The sequence below is a fragment of the Biomphalaria glabrata genome, chromosome 1, assembly GCF_947242115.1.
Source record: "Biomphalaria glabrata chromosome 1, xgBioGlab47.1, whole genome shotgun sequence".
In the NCBI taxonomy this organism is placed as follows: Eukaryota; Metazoa; Mollusca; class Gastropoda; family Planorbidae; genus Biomphalaria; species Biomphalaria glabrata.
In genome coordinates this window covers 62394165-62418935 of record NC_074711.1, presented here as the reverse complement: position 1 = coordinate 62418935, position 24771 = coordinate 62394165, and the positions used below count along the sequence as shown (strand labels likewise).

Genomic DNA, 24771 nt, shown 5'->3' with positions numbered 1-24771 from the left:
TGTGTATAAAGAAAGTTTATTTGTTCAACAACGTTATATCATTGGAGAGCACCAGTAGAGTAGATTATATACAATAAAGAGTTGTAGAGTACGTAGTTACAATGGATAAAATGTGTAGACCATCTATATATATATATATATTTCAATAAATATGTATACATAATGCAGTCCATAATGCAAAGTTTTAGCACCATATGAAATCAGAGAGCAATATTGGATGATGTCACTAGGACAAGTGAGCAATTAGTAGCTGGAGACAACTTTAAGTGGCCAAGTCAAGATCAGACAGAGAAAGTGTCTCCCAGCCGTTAACTATGGCATACAGTCTTTGACTCTTTAAGGCTAACAGTAATACAAATAGTAATCCCCCCCCCCTAAGTCACTACACATTTTCCTTCATTAAGACCTATTTGTCCCCCCTCCCCATAAGTCACTACACATTTTCCTTCATTAAGACCTATTTGTCCCCCCTCCCCATAAGTCACTACACATTTTCCTTCATTAAGACCTATTTGTCCCCCCTCCCCATAAGTCACTACACATTTTCCTTCATTTAGACCTATTTGTCCCCCCTCCCCATAAGTCACTACACATTTTCCTTCATTAAGACCTATTTGTCCCCCCTCCCCATAAGTCACTACACATTTTCCTTTATTAAGACCTATTTGTCCCCCCCCCCTCCCCATAAGTCACAACACATTTTCCTTCATTAAGACCTATTTGTCCCCCCTCCCCATAAGTCACTACACATTTTCCTTCATTAAGACCTATTAGTCCCCCCTCCCCATAATATATTTTCAGATGGACTCATAGCTACTAGAGAGAGAAAATAAAAACCTTTTTACTTTTCAATCTGAAACAACTCCCAGCCAGATGGACCATTTACTCAGAACTAGAAACATATATTTTGCTTTTGCTAAGAGTCTACATAGTTTTAAGAGCCAAAGACAACCATAGCTGTAGTTTAAAAACAAATACAACAACAAATCAACAGTTGAATATTGACAAGAGCACTATTGCCAATCAGTCAACGCACTAGCTGCATGTACTGAGCAGTCTCTGAGTTGAGCAGGAAGATATTTACAAAGTGTTTATAACAACTAATGAAAGTCCAAACTTAAATGTGGGATTCATGTTACCTCAGAAAAACTCAATCTCCTTTCTTAAATAAAACATAATGGTTGCTGTACACACTTAAAGTGCTCTGAATAATTTACAGATATAAGACACTAATTAATTTCAGTGGAAACAATGTTTCAACAACAATATGAAGCAATCAGTGTCATAAGAGAATTTCAGTGACAGTCTTGTGGCGAGTTTTATTTAAGAACCATGCTCTATATTGTTAACACATGAAACAATAATCTTACGTTCAAAATGAACTTTGATAGTTTGAAGTTCTTCAGGCAACAAGTATATGCACAGTTGAGACTTGTAGCTTTAGGAATCACAGTCAACTCAATGTAATCATTCACAACTTTCATGTCATAGTCAAAAGTCTTCACACTTTTCCTAACATCCAAAATGAAGATGGCCTAAAAGCAAGTTTCCAAGCCTATTTAACAATGACTCTATCCAATGTTTTTACAATGACAGTGTCATAATGAGATCCAAACATTGAAAGTGTGGAACAAAAAAATCAATAAATATGAGAGCTGATTGGATGAGCTTACCCAGTATCCAAAAATTCATGTTGATTGATTAAGCATTGCAAACAACATCAGAAAGTCAATACAATTTATTAGTATAAACCAAACCTTCATGTACATAGTTTTTTGTTTTCTTATTTGAAAAAAAAAAAAGTAAACATTCAAAAACTTGTATAACAAATCCAAGGGTAAAATCTTTAGACACAGTTTAAAATGAGTTCAGGACTTTTTCAATGTAATGGATATTTAGTACTGTAGTGGATAATCCAGACTAAAGTGACTAATAAGGACGGAGATGCAAGTACAAGAATGTCATTGAGTGTAGAAAGATTTCAATGTTATGGAGTCATCAGCTCCATCTAGTGGACACTTTGTTGCATACAATCAAATAACATTCACTGGAAGCCAAAAGTGGTATTAACTAACCAAAACAAATGTTTTTGAAACCTTAAATCTCTATGACAATTACACATGAAACAAAATATATTTCTACACACCCCCCACCCTTATCCATGTAATGTCTGAATGGACACAAAGTTCAGAAAATTGTTTCAGATATCAATTTCTTATTTAACTAGATAAAAGAGAAGTACCTTTTCTCCAGAAAAATAATAATAAAGAGTTTTAAGAAAGATGTTTCCATCTTAATATCATATTGAGAGAACTGAAAAATTTACAAATAAAATATCAAAATAAAAGATAATATAAAATAATAAATAAAATGTAAATATTCAAACATTAATTTAATGTAACATAAAATCATTTTAAAAATATAATGCATTATTATTACCTAATGATAATTCTTCACTTGTCTAGTGAGTGTGTAAGGAACTCAGGTAGCCTGACAAAATAAGACAGGTACATTTAACATTAAATTACAGATAAGAAAGTTGACAAATGATTCTAAACAGATCCCATGTTTCATGGCAACAGTTGTCTTGTTGGATCAGTTGGGACAGTGGTTCATAGGATACCTTGTCTATTGAAGTTCAATGTTGGTTTGGTTTCTGATTATTTTAGGAGTGAATGCGACTACAGAAGTTCCTCTGGCATTGTATGATCATCAGGGTTGATACCCGAGGGAACAGGATGAATAATTATATCAAAGTTAGTGGCACTAGTTTCCCCAGCTGAAACAAAATCTGCCTCTAAAGATAAAGGGGCACTAATTCCTCCTCCAAAGTCTGCCTCTAAGACCAAAGGGGCACTAATTCCTCCTCCGAAATCTGCCTCTAAGACCAAAGGGGCACTAATTCCTCCTTCATTCCCCTTCCCCTTGCCCCTGGACTTAGTTTTCCTGAGGTTTCTCCTTCCTTGAAGAGTTCTTTTACTAAACATGGTAGCTTCTTGTTCAGAGCCAGAGCTTGACTCAGCACACATCAGATCTGAGCTGAAAGAATATTGCTTAGTTTTAGGACTGCGCCCTGATTTCATGGAATCTGTTGCTCGCAGTGCAAAGGTGGGTTTCGGTGGAAGTTCTGGTTTTTTGCTCACAAGTTTTGATGCATCGTTTCGTTCATGACCGGACTGACCTGAGGAAGAGTCAGTTCGTTTATGACCTCTTTCACTTTCTGAACTCTGTGGGCTAACATTTCCTGAAGATGGATTCTGAGCATTGCTCAGAAGTTGCAAATTTTGATGTGTTTCTTGTTTTCTGACAAGGTCCTCATCTTTATTCATTTTGATCAGTCCAGGAATATCTTTGTGAACTTTTGATTTCTTATCTAAACTGTTGTTGTGGGATTGTGTCTCTCTCTTGTCAGCTACTTGAATGTGAGGGTATTTCTGAATCAATGAGCTAGATGCCACTCTTTGTAGCTTGACCCTGAGGTGGCCATCACTAGACAAATCATTCTCAAGCCATTGTTTCTGTGTTTTATCATTGGGGCTGGCTTGTTTGCCTGGAACCTTTAGGCTCTGGCTCCTCTTGGGAGGCAAGAACAGAACTGGCTTTTGATGCTGGAGGCAGAGCTCTTTCACAAGCCTCAACTCTTCTGCAGGAGAATCCTGCCCTGAAGACTGGGACTCTGGGCTGGTTTTTGTTGAAGTCTGTTGTGGATCTTTCAACCTGTTTGTGCCTACCAGTGTGCTAGTATCTGCACTCAAGTCTGGAGGAAGTGAACAAGCCCCAAGGTTAAAGAGTCCACTGTATCTAGTGGCAGGGGTCTCAACTAAAGCGCATGCCACCTGATTAGAGGCTGGAAAATTAAACATAGTTAACTCTTGTCTTTGTAATTGTAGTTGACGGAATATTTCAAATTCCAAGTGAGACCTAAATGGAAGAAAAACAAAAGATTAGTTCAAAAGAAAATCCTAAGAGAATCCTATACATAACACAGAACATAACAAAGAAATCCTATATATAGTAAAGTGCGAAGCTCGATCAGCCCCGATTTGTATAGAGATCAGTTCACTTTTTATTGCTAAAACTTTTTTATTTGAATGTTTACCAAATTACTACTATATATTGCTACTGCGCATGCACTTTTTTTCTTCACTTCCGACACATACTATTTCCTTTTCCTTGTCAAGGCTAAGTTCATGATGAGGTCAAACTCAAGAGGTGTGGAATTATTATTTTTTACTACCTGGTAGTGAAGGAAATGGGTAATGGGCTTATGGCTATTTTTAAGTCTGATGGCTCATTAGCTCCAAGAGACTATTTGAAAATGTGGAGCATGGGAAAGGTGGCAGTAGATGGTGTTCTTGCGCTGGAGTAAAAAGAAAATGACTTCATAGTGAAAATTAAAGATTAAAACATGTTTTAGATATATTTTCTTCGATGTGATTGAGCCTTCCATCAGCCAGATGGAGCTTACTAACTAGGGGAGAAATCCGATCGAGGGAAAATACGCTTGGTGATACCCACCCTACCCCTCTTTGACCTCATATTTAATTTTAACTAAGCCTAGTGATACATTAATTTTATAGACAAAAGGAGGAGATATCATCATTTTTTCATAGGTCAGACCGTTACAGTGCTATAAAAATCCAAATGTGAAAATTGCTGCCAGCGGGCTTAATGCAATCGAGCTTCGCACTTTACTCTCCATAACACAGAACATACCAAAGGATTTATCTTAAAGAATGTTTACCTTAACTCTTGTTCTTTTTCCTCAGATAGTATATCAGTCCCAATGCTGTCCAACTTTAATAACTGAGCCAAATAAGGCTCATTGGAACAGAGCTTATCTTCTATCTTTTGCACTCTGTGTTCCAGTCTGTTCTCTTCTTGTAAGATATTGGGTGTAACTGGAACGTTCTGGTCCTGAGGCACAGGTCAAATCATTTATTAACTGGGCTGAGATATACTTATATTTATTTATAGTACACAGTAAAGTAAAATTTAAAAAATTGTTTTAAGATTGGCTCAATGACATTTTTTAAGAAAACTAAAAGCTACATTTTATTTGTTGACATCAATTTTAAAGCAGCATCGTAACTTACATCAGATGCTCCTGTTGAAATACCATCATCGCCAGCATTATGATCTGAATCTGAGTCTGTGAAGCTGCTTCTTTTATCAGGTAATCCAGATGTTCCAAGCAAAGCATTCATTCGGAATAGTAATTCCTCCACAAGGTACAATATTTCTGCCATTGTGAACTCCTAAGATGTTCAAATATTCATTCATTCATGATTGTCTTTAGTTACAAGTTAATTTCATTAAATGAACACTCCCCCAACCCCCAGACATAAAGCTTGTAACAAACATTTCTATATACGTTATTTCCAAAAGAAAGTGATTATCTGACTTACTGGAGGCAGTGTATTATCTGTTTGTTCAGTGTGTGTTATCTGTGGCTGGCTACCAAACCATTTCAATTGTTCCCAGTAGAATGAGAAGAGCTGACAGGCAGGCATGGCTAACACGTGGCACTTTTTGGTTTTCTGAAACTTGTGGCTTAGCACTACAAACACCTGATGAGGGAAAATACTTCATGTTTTGATCTTTATGCAAGCAGTTTGAATTTATTGAAACGTAATGAGACAAACTCATTGACAACATACAGTAAATACTTGAAGTTTAAAAAGAAATTGTTTGTCAGAAAATATCGGATAAGATTAAGTTGCTTCAATTGATTTGGAAAGTAACATCTTAGCAGGAGTTTTACATGTTACAATTGTTTTGGTGGTGATCATTTAAAGAAAAAGAAAATTATTGAAAGTCAGACTAGGACACAGAATGTAACAAGGGACTTACATATGTAACAATAAATCCATGGATTAGAGTGAAACTAAAAAACAAAACTAGATCCAGGTGATGATTTATTCCCAGCAGTTGGACATTAGGCCAGTTCAGTGCATGGACAGACACAGCAGAGATAGTATAAATACTTGACCAGAGTGATCGGAAGCTGTAGACAGTGGCACCAAACACACAAGTACTCAATGAAGCAAAAGACATCACGAAACCAAAGTAAAGGCTCTGTAACAATGAAAAGTTTTTTTTAATTAAAATAATACTAATATATAATAGTATTTTTTTTAATACAAAATACAATATAAATATATAACACACTTAAATAAATATAATTATATCTCACCCCTGCCAGTAGTAACTCATTTTTGCTTCTGCGATAAATCGTCTGAAATCTCCAAAAAGTCTGATGATATCTTAATACTTGCAAGGCTTTCAATACTACACAGAAGAGTACAAGCCCCACTAAACCACGGATGCACTACAATAGATAAATTACAATTGAATGATTAATTTTGGAAGCTAGAACTAGACTGTATCTTTAACAACTAAATCAAATGTAATTGAATGGATAGAACAGAACAAAGAAATAAAAACAGATTGATGTTTCAATAGTGTACATTCAAAAGTCAAGTAATGATAACAATGAATGTGATAAAAGAACGAGTCTTCTACAGAGCACTATTTAAATGGAGGTATGTCTTCCATTACCTCATCCCAAAGTGTCAGGAACTGTAAGTTAACAAACTGCTCATAAAAACTGCTTCTCATCATCTCCACTGCCTCTGAGACCAGAACAAACCGGTAGATGTAGAACAGGATGTACAGAGTGGAGGATGTGTTTAACAGCAACTGGTAGACAAAATGATATTTTAAATTTAAATAATGCAAAACTTCAATTTAGAAAAGTGAAGGCCTACAAGTTACAACAAGCCCAAGTCTAAAACAGCCTCCTCCTGTTCAGTGAGGACTAGTGGGCCAGACTGTACTTGATGATGTTTCAAGTGTGTCTACTCAAGTTGGATGTGGGCAACCAGATGAAACATTGTTTTCTAGAAAGTGTCATTAAGTATCTATTACAAACATTGACTACTGTTACAAAGTACATCAAGTAATAGTAAGAAAGCCAGTTTGAAAATGGTACCAGCAAATGTTACTATACTACAAGTATTCAGTCTGCTTCCAACATGACTGTTCTTTGAATGAGCCCACTTACCTCCATATAATTCCAGAAGTGATAGAAATAAGCTTTCTTCATCTTGATCAGATGTTTCAGTTGTTGAGACAGTAACCAAAGAGTGACAACAATGTATAGCATCTAAGGGAAGAAATTTGGTCACTCAATTAGTATTAGTATGTTCATTAAATCTAGGTTGCAATATTTTTTTTCTTGAAAAGGAATAAGGACCTTCACTTGAATATATTATGTATTACATGTATCTTCTTTCAAAAATAATTTTATATTTTAATGAGACATTTTTTTATAGAAAAGACTAGCTCAAATTTTGTATGCAGTATAAGTACCTCACATCCTAAGATACAATTGTCCCATAAAGTTATATAGCGGAAGACATATGTGGATCTAATGTGTGCTGATGTCAAGATGTTACCAGCAGGACCAACTTCTAGAAGCAGAGTAACTGAACTGTAACAATGAAAGCACCAATATGTATTTCATTATAATCAACATTATTAAAGCATTCAATGAACTGTGCTATTTAAGAAAAGACAAAAATATCAAAGAAGTACACATTAGTCACATTATATAACTTTACAATACCTGAATAAATTAGTCACAACATTGTAAAGAGTCATTTCCACCATTACAGCTTGTGTATACAGATCAATCCAGTTGTCACTTTCCAACTTTAGCAGCTGGCTCAGTGCATCTTTTCTGTTGTGTGACATTAAAACAAAAGTTCAAATATACTGAACAATACAAGCTACTGGTTTATTTACATCCCACAAAACCATGTCAACTTGTTGAACTCTTACATAAAGAAAGCTAAACTAATGTTACCTTGAATGTTTCAGCTGAATCACTTGGCCTGACATGTCAAACTCTCCCCAGATTTTAGGGTTCCATGTCTGACTGCTTGTGTTACTCTCAGCAAATTTCTGATCCATGTGCCTGGACACAGGAGAGCAGTCCTCTTCATCCAGTTGTTTGTTTCTTGGACAGAGTTTCTTCTGTCTCAGCTGCACATGGCCAATAATATGAGCACATTTCTCTAGCATTGTCTGGGGTTCAGTTCCAACAGAGAAATGAGTGTATAAACTTTCCAGTAAAACATTTTGGCTCCACTTGTACCAGGACAGCTGAGACTTCAGCCTCAAGAAAGAAGAACTATTTGAACTGCTTTAAAGAGAAAACAAAAATTTAAAAACTAATATTCTTTAAAAAAAAAATATTTTATTTTGAAACTAAAATTGTTTGTTGAAAGTAAGAAAGTGAAAGAAACTAATGGCTTTTATAAGACACAATTCATAATTTCAATTCTTCTTTAACTGACTTGGGGCAAAGTATGATGTGAAAGGTCACTGACTTCCAGTAATAGAAATTTTGTTATAATAAATAAGTAGGCTATTCCTTTTTTTTTATAAAATTAAACTTTTAGTTTGAAATCTTACAGAACTATCATTTCTTTTTTTAATGAAACAAATAATATATGAATTCTAAATTTAAATCTAAAAAAAACAATAATGTAAGAATAATAAATTGTAAAGTTTAAAATTATTTATTAAACAAAATGTTTGCAGACAAAGATTGCATAAAGTTTTGGTAGAAAGTTTATTAGATTTTAAGAAGTGAAGCTAACGACTGAAAATAACATATTTATAAGACTCACTTCTCTGAGGTCAAAATATTTTTCAGTGATTTATTCATATGGTAGGGAACTGAAGTATCTTTTCCAAAGGCTATAATCATCAGTAGCACAACCATAAAGATAAAAGTTCCCAAGCCTCTGAAAAAACAACAAGATGTAAAAATAAATAAAAATGTAATGCACTAGCATCTTAAACAAAGTATTAAAATCAATCTTTTAAATGTAATACACTAGCATCTTAAACAAAGTATTAAAATCAATCTTTTAAATGTAATACACTAGCATCTTAAACAAAGTATTAAAATCAATCTTTTGAAAGGTCAATTTTTTACAAGGTATTAGAGTCAATCTTTTACAAAGTATTTAAGCCGACAATACCTAATCAAAGTCATGGCTCGTCTCTGTTTAATTAATTTCTTTCTGGACGACCTGAGTTTCTTTTCTTGAGGTGGACCAGCAAATCGTAAATATCTAGACCTTGACCTTTCTGCTACTCCCTGGAGAAAAAGACAATGTTCAAATTAATGCAATTTTAAAAAAAGATATTTTTGTAGACTCTGCCTTGATAGAACTAGAATTGTGTACATTTGTAGACTCTGCCTTGATAGAACTAGAATTGTGTACAGAGCTGAATGGACTTACTCTCAACAAGTCTTCGTCAGGCTCTGGAAGGTGATTCACTTGCTTAGACCAACAGTCAGACAGGGATTTCTCTCCATAGAAGCCATCATCATAGTGATCAAATACAGAAGGGTTGTTACGATGACATGAAGCAGTGTACAACACTATCAACAAAATCTGAAAATACAAAATATTGGAGCTTCACACTACTATATAGTAAATGGATAACTTAGTTGTTAACTGCTTACACTAAAGACAAGAAAGAAAGCAGTTACAGATCATATTTCAGGGGCCAATACAGATATTATGTGGTCAGCTAACCAATCAAATCTTTTTGACCAACAAATTATATGGCTATTCATTAAGCTGACAACCAAGAAATTGAAATAATCTCTAGAATTTCAAATTAGTTTCACCACTCTAGCACTACGTCTACTATTTTACAAAAAAAAATAAGCAACAACAATTATAGCCTGGGCTATGCTTACCAAGAATGGTTGTGCTATAAATAAACAGATCATAAAACTGAAGTAGACAGACTGAATCCACATAGCACTTTTAGTGTGACCAAACCTGAAATGTATTATAGCATTAGTTTATTGACAGGTCGCTTGTACTAGTTTATACAGAGTCCAAAAATAATATGACCAAAACAATTGAACATGTTAAAATCCATTATTTAATGATTAGCTTAATGACTGTAATTAAAAGAAACTCACCTAAAGCCATACAAGATAGTTAGCGTGGCACAAGCGCAACATATGAGAAAACAAAGGACCCATGCAACATATCTACACCAGAATGGGAGAAAGAACCTTCTGCTGGCTGTCAGAATGTCACAGTGATCTACTGCAACATGCAAAGGTACAAACTCTTTATAGCATGTCAATCTTATTATTTGTTTAGTTTTTAGTTTAACAATATAAATTATCTAATAATAATACTAACCATTTTTTGATTTCCTGCCATCTGAGCTGGCATCTGACAGAGCTTTGATACGGTTTCTCTCTGCAGTTACCTGGCTAGTGGCATCTTCAAATCCACTGGATGCTTGATCATTTTCTTCTGTAATAGATGTATAATTTAAAATGTAGAGAAAAAAAAAGAAGTATTTGTCACAAAAAATCCCCTAAAATACTTTAATTATTAAGATTGTGTAATAGAAACTCACAAAAGTAGTTTAATTTTATAGTATTCATTATTATTGGAAAAAAAATGGTTGGCTCAATTGTTTGATTTACCATCAGGAAAGTATATGAATTCTATGGTAACAATCCTCCACATATTTGGAAATTAACAAAACATGATATGAAAGTTGTTTTTTGTGAAATTAAATTTAAAAATCACAGTACATTCCGGATTTCATCAGCTAGTTTTTCCACATTTTAAACATTCAAATTTAATTGAAAAAATACATTAATTCTACAAATAAGCCTATTAGATCAAATGTTTGTATGATTTCATTTCTAAAAACAGCTTTTATTTCCAATTTGACTTAACAAAAAAATAGGATCCATTTATCTCATCATTATTTTGATAAAACTGAATACACAAAATCAGACAAGGTAGAAGGAAGTATTTAGGAGCTTGTCTGGAACTCAAGGAATGGCCTCAAAATACCACAAGAGGCATTAACTTTTGAAAGTTTTTTTTAAACAACATTGTTAGAAGTTATTAATTTTTTTAATACTGTAAATGGGAGAACATTGCTGTGTTTTCAGCCAAATATTAAAATATTCTGACCACCACTGTAGAACATCTGCATTTTTACCAACCTGCTAAAAGAGTTTGTTGAACTATTGGAGCTGTTGACTGTCCAGAGAACTGGTTGGCTGTTTGTGTTGTCTTAACACTGTTATGACTAGATCGAACCTGTAGGGAACAAAACAGAGTCTTGCATTCATAGGCCACATGAATAGGTGAACTAATATATATTCCAACTAGAAAGGTAACACATAAGGACTACTCACAGGCTGTTGACGTTTTAACCATTGCTTTTGTGCCCAGTCTTGAATGTTTTGCCAGTTGAGTACAGACTGATCCAAGATGGAGTAGGTGACAGCTGCTTGTGGGATCTCATCTTCTACATCATTGGAGAAGTCACACACAGACTTTCCATTCACTGAGACTTTGTCTTCCTCATAGTCTGGGTACTGAACCTAGAATATAGTTGTAAATTGTGTATGTAGTGCGGTCCACACTAGTTAAATATTGAATACAGAAAACTTCAAGAACTAGGAATAATTACTTCAGCACAAATCAAATCTTCACTAAAGAAAGTAGACTACTGCTAGAGGAACTGATCAGTGACTCACCTTACTTCTCCGAAACAAAAAGCTGAGCAATAAATTGAGAGGCAGCATAATAGCACAGCAAGCAGCTCCAACAATAATATTATGAGATGACACATCTAGTAAACCAAATTCACCACGAATCTAAACAGATTACAAACAAGATATTTAATGGATAAAAAAAATATCATCATTTAAACACAAAGATTTTAAAAGCTTTTACAAATTTTTAACTCTTTTAGTGTGTTACTATCTAGTAACTTCGCTAGCGTTGGCGAATGAAGCCTTACTCTCAGTGAGTAACTTGGTACTCAATATTTGTTTCACTATCATTATAATGTTAAACTTTTAATTTCTCTCTTTATTTTCTATTTTCCACATGTGAGAGTAATTGTACTTTTGTTTTGGTTATAAATTGGATGCGGGACGAAGACGTTGTTTTTTTTAAATGACAACTTATTTAAATATTTTATTTCATTTATGACACTTTGTAGCCATTTTATTTTCCTTTAAATAAAATCACTTATGTTAGCTTATAGAACAAAATAAAAAAGGTTAGTTCTAGTAACACTACCTCCCTGTGAATTTTTGTTCAGCCTGGAAAACTCCATTTTATTAATCAAAATAATATGCACTGAAAGAGTTAATTATTTGAACAATAAAAGTAAACAAAAAAATAACTTACTTTTGGAGGAGATCTATGAAACCACAAAGCATTCAAACACATGTAAGACAGACTGAGTGTAAGACAAACAGTCAGACGTTGAACTCTAGTGAAGCGACTGTGGGCTGGGCAGGTCCATATAGACATCCATATATGAAAGTCACTCAAGTATTGTAGTCCTTTGCACCAGAATATCTACATAACAAGAACACAGAGTGTTTATATTAAAACCTCTACTTGAGACTTCATTAGAGTTACTAAGATATCTGTAAAATACAATGGAAGAACTTGCTGATTGTCCTTAACCATTTTATAAGCAGTGCAAAAGTACACGATGAGAAACTAACTAACTAGATCATCATTAGTTCTTTGATATACAAAAATAAAGAAATGGACATAGAAAGTAACTGTTAAATAATTGATTTGATCTTTTTTTGTGAGCATGATAATATGAATTGGAAACATCAGAAAATATCTGTTTCAATTTACCAAGCTAAAACTGATATTTTTCCCATCTATAGCTGTGAATTCTCTTTCAACTTTCCCATCCTCTTTATCCACTGCTAGCCATCTCTGGCACAGGAAGTAGAATGCTTGACCAGCGGTCAGATCTCTTACAATGACTTGGCGTAGAAACCATCCCGGTGATGAGCCAGTGTTGTTGTGCCATAACTGAATTTTAAATATTTTACCAAGACTACTTGGCAATCTAGAAAAATAAAATTAAAAATTCAGATACCCAGTAAAGGAAATGTGTATAAGACATGAAAATGATGAAGCATTAGTTCAAATGAGACTTACGTCATAATAAATCGATCCCTGGAGTTTCTTTCAAACATTGGACGATTATCCTCACTAATAAGCTCTCTGGTCTCCGACATCCCTTCTTCTCCATGTAGTATCATACTAATCTGATCAAATACATTTTCTAGTTCATAAGAAATTTGTACAAAAAGACTTTTTACACTAGATAATAAATATTTTAACTCATAGATGAACAAAATCGATTTTCTCAGGAAAAAAATACCTAAACTCAAAAATTGTTTTTTAATTCAAATGTTGCTAAAAAAAAAATAACTAAAAATTGAAGATTATATTTTTAAGATCATTTCTAGAACAGGAACATTTCATAAGTCCAACTCTTTTTAAATGCATTGAAAACAAATTTGTACTCATTTAAAATTTTCAGAAAAAAAAAGGATATTTGGTTAGATTAGTCTTCAACTGTTTCTATCTAAAGATGAGTTTTAGATAAAATTCAGAAACCAGCCCAAACTATAAGGCTTTCAGAAGCAAGACACCAGGACACTCCCAATGAGTTGGTCAGCGATGGGAGTTCACTGGATGAATATAATACCTCTATCTTATGGCTGCATCTTCTCACAAAGATACCATGGGAAAGACTGAATAGAAGCAGCAGTAAATCTTTGGGTTTTTTTTGGGGGGAGGGGGGGGGGGAAGACTGAGTATACATTGTTAAACCAATCTCTATGTACTGATGACAAAGACTTACTCTGGATGTGGTCCCAGCAGATCGACATAATCCAGTCTCCATTATTATTTCATATTTCTGTTGATGGGAGGATGTGTTGTCCTGGAGGTAGACACAGTTGCCTTTTTTGATATCATGAAGGTCAGCCTGCTTCAGCACAACCATGAGTAAACCATAGACCACAAGAATCAAAGACACAAGTATGACCACCACAGGATTCTCATGAAGACTACAACAATGAAAAGTAAACATGGTTGAATTTGATAGGTTTTGAAAATAGATGAATCGAATCATTTAAATCTGTTTACATTCTTTCAACATTTAATTTTTAATTCTTTTTGTCTATTTAATTGTCCATCTTGGTGACCCATTTATTGAGGTTTGTTTCATTTCATTCAATGTTTTGTACTTTAATGTCTTACCTGAAAAATTCATCCACAAAGGAAAAAAATAATTCATTAGGTATCAGTTCAAAGTAACCTCCAAAAGTACTTAAATGACTGCACCTGAAAAAAAAAAACAACAGAAGTTAGAATTGAAACCATACACACACACACACAAAATGAAATGCCAGAACACGAAGTGGTTCAGAAGAGACAAAATTGTATATTTTAAATTTGAATGGAGAACAAGTGAGTTTACCTCACACATATTTGGCTAAGTTATAGCAGAGGACATTCATGTTATTTCCTATGTATATTTTATTGTATGTTTGTATGTATGTGTTTGTGTGTGTAATCATGCACAAAGTATGATTGCGTTGGACATAAATAGGTCACAATGTAAAAAAAAAACTCTTGATGTAGAAAAATATATGGGTACATACTTGCAATGAAGGGCATCAATGCTGGAAGTTGGCAAGACCTGGCAACCAGTGCTACCCCACTTATTAAGTGTATGGTTCCAATACAGACATGATCCCCACCAAACATTCAAGGTGTAGTAGCGACCTTTGATTTCATCACTGTGTCTCCTTCCTGAGTTCAGGGAGGCTTCTACCAAGCTGATAAAATAGTTTTGACTTCCTGCAGGGGAAAGTGAGGCTTAAAGTTAGAATTCACTGCTTCACAACAAACTTCACATGTTACAACTTAAACATTCAGACAACAAATAGAGCAAATGAAATAAAGTTTATTTATCAGAGTAATACCTGGCCAATGCTTCTCAGCTCAACATAGCACTCAGGTGGAAACAGTGGTTAGAGAAGACAATTAGGCCAATAGGGAAGCAAAACAGACCCCCCTAAAGCATGCCTACAGACAGAGTCCATTGATCCGGCATGAACGGAAAAAAGCCCCCCAAAAAACATCTAAATATCCACAAACAGTCCTAAACGGGCTCTTTTTTGTTTTGGCAGACATCTGCACAACTGATGTGCTTCAGAGAAGGAATAGGGTTTTCCTGGTTTGCTTGGTCTTGGGATACAAGCCATTGGTAAAAAGAATTTATTTTTACATTTGCCTGAATTTAAGTTTTTTCAGATAGATGCAATCTTAGGCCTAGTGTGGGTTAGGCATATTTACAAGACCTAATGTAGGAAGAGAGAGAAGTTATATGAACAAATGTAGGGATCGTACAAGAGACCTTAAGGAAATAAGTTAATCAAAAAGAATCAGAAAGAAATGTAATATGGAATGTAGAGGGGGAAAAAAAGCAAGAGTCCTACTTTAAATTCACTGTTGCCAACTAAAGATTAACTTTAACAGCCAAATTTATTATTATTAAAAGTTGTCTTTTGTGATAGAATATTTGATTCTGGAAAATGAAAAATTAACGCCTTTCAAGAGACATTTTCACTTAGGAGATTCAGGCATATTAAAAAAAAAGTGTTGAATTATTTTTTTCCTAAGAGTGGTAATGTTTGTTCTGTATACTTGTAGGGTTTTTCCAAGCTCAAAGGAAAGGAAACTTGGTCAGTCCTTATTCAGAATGATATTAAAAGTTGTTTTACATATTTATATATCTTACTGCCAATGTCCATAGAAACCCAGTAAGGCATTAAAAGCCAATACCTTTATAAAAGCCTTTTGGTATAGGTATCTTGATATCAGAAGTGTTACCCTCGTACTGCTTCTTGAATACATGAGTTTTCAGATTGTAGGGAGGCTTTTGAGAACTATAAACAAATGAGTTAGATTTGAGAATTTTATTTTCGTTTTAATATATAATTTATAATAATATATAAACTGAAAGTTTTACACACACAAAAAAATGTGTCCAGTTGTCCATCTGTGTAGTTAATGCCCAAAGTGAATACACCTGAAACTTTGCTCACCTTCGTCTTAGCTAGGCCTGAGCCAAATTTCAGGCACACCCACCTTGTGCTCATGTTCACATCTTATTGCAGTCATCTAGAGACTTGTGCTCATCACTTCTTTAAGACCTCAAACTTTTTTCAAAGACTTTTCATTGAACATGTTGTTTCCTTGTGCTGTTTGCTTAACATGTTGACATCCAAGAGTGAGAGACACATTGTTTAAAACCATGCATATTACTGATACTTTTCCATTTTAAAAATTCAAACTCTGTGCATCCTGGACTTTAGCAAACTAGAAATGACATGAGAAACTTTATAGATGAAAACAGGATTGACTTGATTTACAACACCTGCTGAAGATCTACACTGCAATAAGTGAAATATTGTCTGCAAGAACAGACATTATTCCAACTAAACAAATTACAAAACCATAAAAGAAACGACATAGATACCATTCTTGAATGTAAGAAAAGCAACAATGGAATCATACTATTTGCGAGCTATCAAGACTAAATGGATGAAAAAAAAGACCAAAAAAAAAGGGAACAGAATGCTACACTGCTGAGAGCCCTGAAACAATTTATTGTCCCAAATCATTTTTCTTCCTGTCTCCCAGTTTGAAAAAAAAAAATGGTGAAGAGACTATTAAAGGGACATGCCCTTAAGGGGATACGAGTAAGTGGAGCAACTATTAATCAGAAGAACTAGCCAACAATGAATCACCTTGACATTACCAATCCCCTAAGGCTGGCAACAAATTAAACACTAGATGAATTGAACTATGAGCCACAAGACTTTCTCCATGCAATCCTTAAGATCTATTTTATAGAGTGCAGAGACAGCAAAATTCTTTCAGTCAACTAGCTTCAATTTTCTATCTTACTTATTTTAATGTTATACAAGATACCTACTTACATTATTTAATCTCTTTTCAATGACTATTTTCAACTTTAAGTATACTTAACAAAATAAAATAAAAAAAATAAAAATAAATTAAATAAAAAAAACAACAACGATAACTTCACAGAGCTATATAGAAGTATAAGCTTAAAACAATGAAAACTATACAAATAAATACTCTATACCTTATTAAAAAAACAATAAAAAACTATATAAAACAATCACATTTTCTAGTTGCACTCTGACCTGATAATAACCATGACAGGAAATAAACGCCCACTCATAACAGGGTCAAACTGTATGTGAAGTTGGAGATAAGGAGGTGAGAATCCTGTTTCCTCCTCTTCTGTTTTGTCATAATTGATTTTTGGTGGAGTGGCATTAATCTGATGAATGTTCACCATGCTTTTGTCCAAGTAGTACTTCAAGGTAGATGCATTCTGAAACATGATAGCTAGTTTTGTCAAGTCATATCTTTATGCATACAGATATATAGAAACTCTCTATCCTACAGACACTAATCAAGAAAATAAAAAAGTGTCAACAGAATGTGTTCAGAAAACATAACAAAACAAAATATATGAAAAAAAAAAAAGTAATAGTTGGAACAGGATGACATGAAAGAAAAGCTTTATTTTGTAATTGTGGAGGCTACTTATATATAAACCCTTTTTTTTTTTTCAGATTTCACCTACAAAAGAAAAAACAAACAAACTCATTAAAGGTCTCTTGGAAATACCCCAAAAAGGCCCAAGAGTCTTAATTTCATTCCCAAACAATGATGCTTCTATTCTAAGCCTATTAATATTATCTGATCTTATCAATATAAATTACTGAAGTTTCTTCAGAAGAGAAGATAATTATGTCCTACACCTTTCATGTGTCCATCAAGTGATGCAAAGAAATCACTTGCTTTAACTCTGCTAAGTCATGTTTTCCTGGCTGATTCAGGCAACCCATTCCATGTTCTAATGGGATTAGGGAAGAAGGAGCACTTGTATGAAATTGTCCTAGCATATGGAATAGTAAATTTACCTTTTTTTTGTGTCTAAGTATTTTATTACGTTTTGTTGTATTTGTAAATAATGGTTCAGTGTTTTATGTATTATAACTACTTACTTTTTTTTCTTCTGTCCTGAAATGTCTCTAAATTTAGTAATTTTGCTAATCATGTTACTCTAATCAAATTTGAGTATTTGTTATAAATCCCACTTCTCTATTTTGCATCTGTTCTAGTTCTGCAGGGGTCTCAAACAGAGGACACATTCTAATATTGGCCTAACCCAGATTAAAATATTTTATCTTTATGCTCGACTTTCCTCCACAGTGTCACTTTGAGGGCATAAGAATCTGGAATACCCTGGATCCTGACCAAGCCCCTATATTGTTCAGCTACTTAGCTTTAAGTGTTAGAATAAATACATGTATTTGAAAAATGCTTAAGTCAAACCTGAGCTTGTGCATCTTTCCTTGGTATGGTGATGTGAACCATGTCATTTTCAGGCAAATGGTGTACATGGACAAGATTATTACCAGAACATGTGTAAATCTCAATGGAGACAATATCTGAATGGATCTGATCAAACAGGTAAACATTAGTTAAGAGTTTAATAAACTAAGTATTACACTATTTGACTATATTATGCTTTCAAGTGTTTCTTCAATCAGAAGTGACTAAGTGTAAAATGATCTTGTCCTGATGTGGGTACAACAGGGCATTTTTTTTAAATATGCAATTTTGAAATGTCTCATGAGATCTAATAAGAAAGAACATAGCATTCAACATCACTGACAATTTAGTAAAAAGTATTATTGGTTACTAAAATTATTAAGCCATTGTATTGGTTTCATAAACATTCAACCTTATACAATAGAAATAGTATGTTTGAGCTCTTAGTTTCCTCTAACTGAACATTTTAATGGGCTCCTTTCCACCTTTCAAATCATGTTCCAGCTTCACTAGTGGTAAAGAGAACTCCTATAAGGAACAAGAAATAATAAGACCCAGAGCAACTCAGCTTGAGCTACACTTAGCAGATTTATAGGTTAGAAAGTATTCCAAGGATAAAAAGACTTTCTTTACAACCAGAAGCATCAATAAGATACTATGATCTGAATGTAACAAAATAAAATTTTACTGAAAATTGTTTACCAAAAAATATCATTTGCAAAAAAAATATATAGCCTATATTTAAAACAAACTGCAATAACTTGAAATTCTTTGAATATTTTAAAATGTCATGGTTTGTCTTTAACATTTAGTGAGACAATAATGTCATTGATGTGAATAGCTATCATAACTTTAAATGAAATTGTATGATTTTGTGTTCTAGTTGTTGAAACAATCTTGTACTGTAAAATGTAGGGTTGCACCAGATAGTAGCTCTGGCTCCAGACATATCTGGCCTAATTGTCTCTGGCTCAATATTATAGAAAGATAGTTGGCTGGATAGTAAAAAGTACTGTAGTATCTAACTGTCCAGAGGTGTGGGGGGGTGTCTAATCTTCCCCCCCCACCCCCATATGTTTAAACTAAAAATTAAGTAGTTGAACTAAAAGTTAATCACCAATTAAAAAGTTAAACCAGAAGTGGTCCTTTAAAATACAAGCCTGATGACTAGTTGATGGTCTGAAATACAAGAACACATACATCCACCCACTATACAACCAAGTCTGCACTTTACTTTTGAAAGTTTTACATAGTTAAATATACATTTACATATTCTACATTGACTATTCCCCCCTTCCACCACACACACGTTTTACAGTTGGTGGCCTCATACATACACACACACACCCTTTACAGTTGGTGGCCTCATACATACACACACACACCCTTTACAATTGGTGGGCCTCATACATACACACACACACCCTTTACAGTTGGTGGCCTCATACATACATACACACACACACCCTTTACAATTGGTGGGCCTCATACATACACACACACACCCTTTACAGTTGGTGGCCTCATACATACATACACACACACACCCTTTACAATTGGTGGGCCTCATACATACACACACACACCCTTTACAGTTGGTGGGCCTCATACATACACACACACACACCCTTTACAATTGGTGGGCCTCATACATACACACACACACCCTTTACAGTTGGTGGGCCTCATACATACATACACACACACACCCTTTACAATTGGTGGGCCTCATACATACACACACACACCCTTTACAATTGGTGGGCCTCATACATACACACACACACCCTTTACAGTTGGTGGGCCTCATACATACACACACACACACCCTTTACAATTGGTGGGCCTCATACATACACACACACACCCTTTACAGTTGGTGGCCTCATACATACACACACACACCCTTTACAATTGGTGGGCCTCATACATACACACACACACCCTTTACAATTGGTGGGCCTCATACATACATACACACACCCTTTACAGTTGGTGGCCTCATACATACATACACACACACACCCTTTACAATTGGTGGCCTCATACATACACACACACACCCTTTACAGTTGGTGGCCTCATACATACACACACACACCCTTTACAGTTGGTGGCCTCATACATACACACACACACCCTTTACAGTTGGTGGCCTCATACATACACACACACACACCCTTTACAATTGGTGGCCTCATACATACCCACACACACCCTAACAGTTGGTGGCCTCATACATACACACACACACCCTTTACAGTTGGTGGCCTCATACATACACACCCTTTACAGTTGGTGGGCCTCATACATACACACACACACACCCTTTACAGTTGGTGGCCTCATACATACACACACACACCCTTTACAATTGGTGGGCCTCATACATACACACACACACCCTTTACAGTTGGTGGCCTCATACATACACACACACACCCTTTACAATTGGTGGGCCTCATACATACACACACACACCCTCATATGTTACAGAGATAAGTTCATGATCTGCTAATAAATGCTGTGCAACATTAATTCATCAATGAATAACAGAGTTTAAAACAATAAGGTAAATAAAAGTAAAAAAAAAATAATCATATGAATAAAAGAAGATACTTAGAAGTTTTGCAAAATGTCAGTAGCACAAACTATTTACAAGACATGTAGGTATCATATTTTACTATGTGGTCATGATAACAAAGTACTGTCTGGCGCAACCCTAGTCAAATGTAATCTATATAGACTAGTTATTCTGTGAGTTAAATGCACATTGTTTTGTAGAGTAATATATATATATATATGTGTGTGTGTGTGTGTGTGTGCAGTAAAATAAAAATGTTAGGCAGTGTAAAAATAGCTATGCAATATGTGTGCAATGTTTAGTGTATAAGTGTTGCTTACAGTTCTGTGTTATAGAATTGTCAGATATAACCATGTAGTGCATAAACTTGAAGAATATCTATCAAGCTTTTCAACTCTAACTGCATATATTTCCTACTTTTTGACAATGCCAAAATAAATGTCCTATTTTCAAGACTAGTGCACCTCTCTCCTCATGTCATGAACTCTAGAGTTTATGGTCACATAAATCAAGTGTTGCTTTGTGCTGACTTAGTGCAAAGTGAATACACCTGAAACTTTGCTCACCTTACACAAAACCAGGCCTGAGTCAAGGCTTAAGGCACACCCACCTTGCACATGTTGGCCTAGTATCTTCATGCTTGTGTATTGATTTTAGAAATCACATTCTCAGTGCTGCACTAGTTTTTATATTTCCTCTCACACCTCCCCCCCCCACACCACCAACTTCTTTCCCAAACTAATCCTAAGACCATTAGCCAATCAACTGACTGGTGTAGTACTGTGAACTCAATAATACCCATCTTACTGCTAGAGTCATTGAAGTTATAAAAGGAAGAGAGGAGAATGACACATCAAGTTGAGGCAGAGTGTTATACATTGACAAATGGGTTAGCTTGATATATGTCTTGTGTCAGACTAGCCTGGTCACTTTCAGGTTACTAATTTATACTAAGTGATTGATAAATGAATGGTTTCATCCATTTTTTTATAGTACTCAATGCTTTAGGAAGATGCTGTGTAGCTAGCAAAATGAACAACCAGCTATCAAATAGAAACAAAGACCCATTAATCCTTGGCAATAATCTAGGTTAGAATGTTCCCATCATGGGCTATCTTAGAGGTAAAGATAAAACTGTCCTCAAAAACAAAAGAAGATATGCTTCAGTTTCATTCCCTTTGATAATTGATGAGATAACTGAGCTAAGTTCAAGTCAAAAGTAACACATATTTTCTACCATTAGAAAAACAACAGACTTTAACTAAAAAAAAAAGCATTTCCTACCAATTCAGTGTCCTTGATAAGAGCACCTGCATAGAGGCTGCTGAAGGACATTGCCCTGGATTGGAAGCATCGCTGATTGTGCTGGTAATCATAAGACAAACTGGTATCCACACTTCCACCAGCCAACTCTATCAATGTCACATTTGTTTTGCTCAGACCTTGCAGGTAGTCTCCAAAGCTGACAGGAAGCTGAAACAACACACCATCCACAGCCAAAGGCCAAAGGTCATCCACACTGTAGTGTGAAGCATTCAAAAACAGAAAACCATCTTGAACCACTAGAGGTCTCTCACCTAAAGAATGGTACTGGAGCTCTAACTGTGAGGAAAATGTAAAAAGTGGAATAAAAAACAGAAAAAAAAATGAATGTTCAAATTAGTTAAAATGTAGAAAAAAAGCAGAATATTGGTAATCACTTGTACTAAAGAAAGCATACACTTTTGAAAGTGTTGACACTTAAATAGGAGTTGCTGTCATGTAAGTAAAGCTCTCAAGAAGCTGTCATCAAATCTAGGGACCTGCTGGATAAAAACCTATTAAGTTGCCCACAAATGTGATGTGGGATGATACAATCTAATAAAATGGGACAAGAAAGACATAAAGCAGAGACCGGGCACGCATCAATCAATCAGGAAGAGCAGCAGCCAACCACCACCACCGCCTCTGAGCATGGCCCACAGGTCTGTTGTCAAGCCAAGGACTGGGGGATTTGGTGCCAAGTGAAAGCAATGGGGTGGCTTCCAGACCAAGGGGAAGTAAACCCAGGAATCAATGAACACACAACGCTGGTGCCTATAGTTTTTGACACGAAAACATGTTCCCCTGTTTGTCTACTCTATTCACATTCGTCTTTACTTTATGTACAAGAGAGAGAAACAGAGAAGAGAAAGAATAGAGATACAGAGAGAGAGAGTGAGTGAGTGAGAGGGTAGTAGAGTAGAAGATGATGGAAAAAAATACTTCTACTATAGGGTCCTTTGTCCAGTGAAGGAGATACAACAATTATTTTAGAATGTAGTCAAGAAGATGAAGTATAGCCTGCTCTGTTTGGGTTTGATGACCAACTCCATGAATGTAGAGAAAACACAATATGCCATGTTATGAGATTTACAGATGCTGTCAATTTGATTCAAAAGGTTTTCAACCCACTCTCATATGCATATTTTCTACTTAACCAGACCACCAAATTGGTCACCCTTAAAGTAAAGGAAGAGACAACACATTTAAGACTACTACACTAGTTACCTCAATCAGTTTATTGATTGCCAACAGACTGTCTTCGATTATACTGTTCAGTATACTTGGTGCTGTTTTGTTCATGGGGATGCCAGACAGCAAATTGGAGACAACTCGGACTGCAAGCTTCAGGATGTGGGGATTCAGGCCCCTGGTGTTTCCGCTGACATTGGTGGCAGCAATGATGGACTGCGTTTGAAGAATGCAGTTTTTCAATAGAGATGTTACCGTCAGCAATCCTCCTGGATTCAACTGAAGAGTAAACATTAAAGTCTGTAAGATGAAGAAAACAAACGCACGGAATACAAAGAACGCACACACAAGAACCATGCCACTATCTTCTTAGTGTTCAATAAACTGTAACCTGCACCTCAACAAACATTTCTAGAACATAAAGTGGACACTTTGTAGCCAGATCTTAAAAAAAAAAAAAAAAAAAAAAAATTTAAACTCTGCGAGAAACAGACGTGGCGTTGTAGCAACCATTATGTAACAAAACACTGGAATATTCGGTTAATAAGAGGTCATTGAAACCCTGATAAACTCATGCAATGTTAAAACTCTAGAAAACATTTTATTGACAATGAAGACTCCATTCTAAAAAAAAACAACGTATGACACCTTAGCAGTTAAATTAACACTCAGTGGTATGATTGTGCATGCTTTTAAAGAATCACCTTGTAGCCGTTTTCAAAAGAAATGGCCACCGAAATCACTACGAATAAGGAAATTCGGAAACAGAATCCCAAAGGCAATTGGGCTCTACAATGACATGGTGACCACAATCAGAAATTTAAACGGTATGCCCTATCACGAAGTCCTTAGGGCTCGAACGGACCTTCCTAAAGGGAACAGTACCAGGGAAAAGAAGAACAGGCAGAGAAGAAAGCAATGAGAGGACACCAAAGAATTGACGATCCTTTCATTGAAAGTGATTCTAGTCAAGGTGAAAGACAGAGAGGAATGGAGAAATGGTCGACAGATCATGTGTGGTGCCCCAAAGGTCCAACAGACTAAGGGGTGGCCTAAACTATGTCGATGTACCAAAACTAAGAGCTTGATGAAGTAAAGGGCACTATTTCTTAAGGCCACACAATTAGTTTCGTTATAACCATTTCAATCGTATGGAAGACAGAAGGAAGGAAATCGTGATATTTTATTAGCGTTTTACTTTTGAAACCTAACAGACAATGCCACTACACAATGGCGCTTATTTACAAGGGCCGTTGAACAACAAAACACAAAACTCGTTCCCTTGGCTATAGGCCTACCTTCAAAACCAAAGGATTGAACACTAGGCTAAAGGTGAGGAGA

The 24771-nt window shown here is 35.1% G+C and overlaps 1 protein-coding gene across 8 annotated transcripts in view; it reads right to left on the bottom strand.

The window, feature by feature from the left end:
- LOC106075822 (polycystic kidney disease protein 1-like 1) overlaps positions 1-24771 on the bottom strand; it is a 183267-nt gene continuing 158496 nt past the window's right edge. For 6 of the 8 annotated variants that reach the window (XM_056006474.1, XM_056006510.1, XM_056006470.1 and 3 more), the window contains 31 exons: positions 23467-23709; positions 22222-22539; positions 18354-18479; positions 17150-17343; positions 15759-15862; positions 14573-14771; positions 14169-14252; positions 13768-13975; positions 13056-13165; positions 12744-12963; positions 12276-12449; positions 11615-11734; positions 11270-11458; positions 11075-11171; positions 10248-10364; positions 10019-10148; positions 9788-9872; positions 9321-9476; positions 9057-9175; positions 8700-8816; positions 7871-8209; positions 7631-7744; positions 7375-7495; positions 7067-7168; positions 6562-6702; positions 6197-6331; positions 5854-6078; positions 5409-5570; positions 5097-5258; positions 4745-4917; positions 1-3921 (listed from right to left, as the gene is read on the bottom strand). In XM_056006474.1, coding sequence (XP_055862449.1) covers positions 2682-3921; positions 4745-4917; positions 5097-5258; positions 5409-5570; positions 5854-6078; positions 6197-6331; positions 6562-6702; positions 7067-7168; positions 7375-7495; positions 7631-7744; positions 7871-8209; positions 8700-8816; positions 9057-9175; positions 9321-9476; positions 9788-9872; positions 10019-10148; positions 10248-10364; positions 11075-11171; positions 11270-11458; positions 11615-11734; positions 12276-12449; positions 12744-12963; positions 13056-13165; positions 13768-13975; positions 14169-14252; positions 14573-14771; positions 15759-15862; positions 17150-17343; positions 18354-18479; positions 22222-22539; positions 23467-23709 — 6024 coding nt within the window. In that variant the 3' untranslated portion in view covers positions 1-2681. The remainder of the gene's footprint in view (positions 3922-4744; positions 4918-5096; positions 5259-5408; positions 5571-5853; positions 6079-6196; positions 6332-6561; positions 6703-7066; positions 7169-7374; positions 7496-7630; positions 7745-7870; positions 8210-8699; positions 8817-9056; positions 9176-9320; positions 9477-9787; positions 9873-10018; positions 10149-10247; positions 10365-11074; positions 11172-11269; positions 11459-11614; positions 11735-12275; positions 12450-12743; positions 12964-13055; positions 13166-13767; positions 13976-14168; positions 14253-14572; positions 14772-15758; positions 15863-17149; positions 17344-18353; positions 18480-22221; positions 22540-23466; positions 23710-24771) is intronic. The other 2 variants (XM_056006495.1, XM_056006484.1) reach the window with 2 other exon arrangements.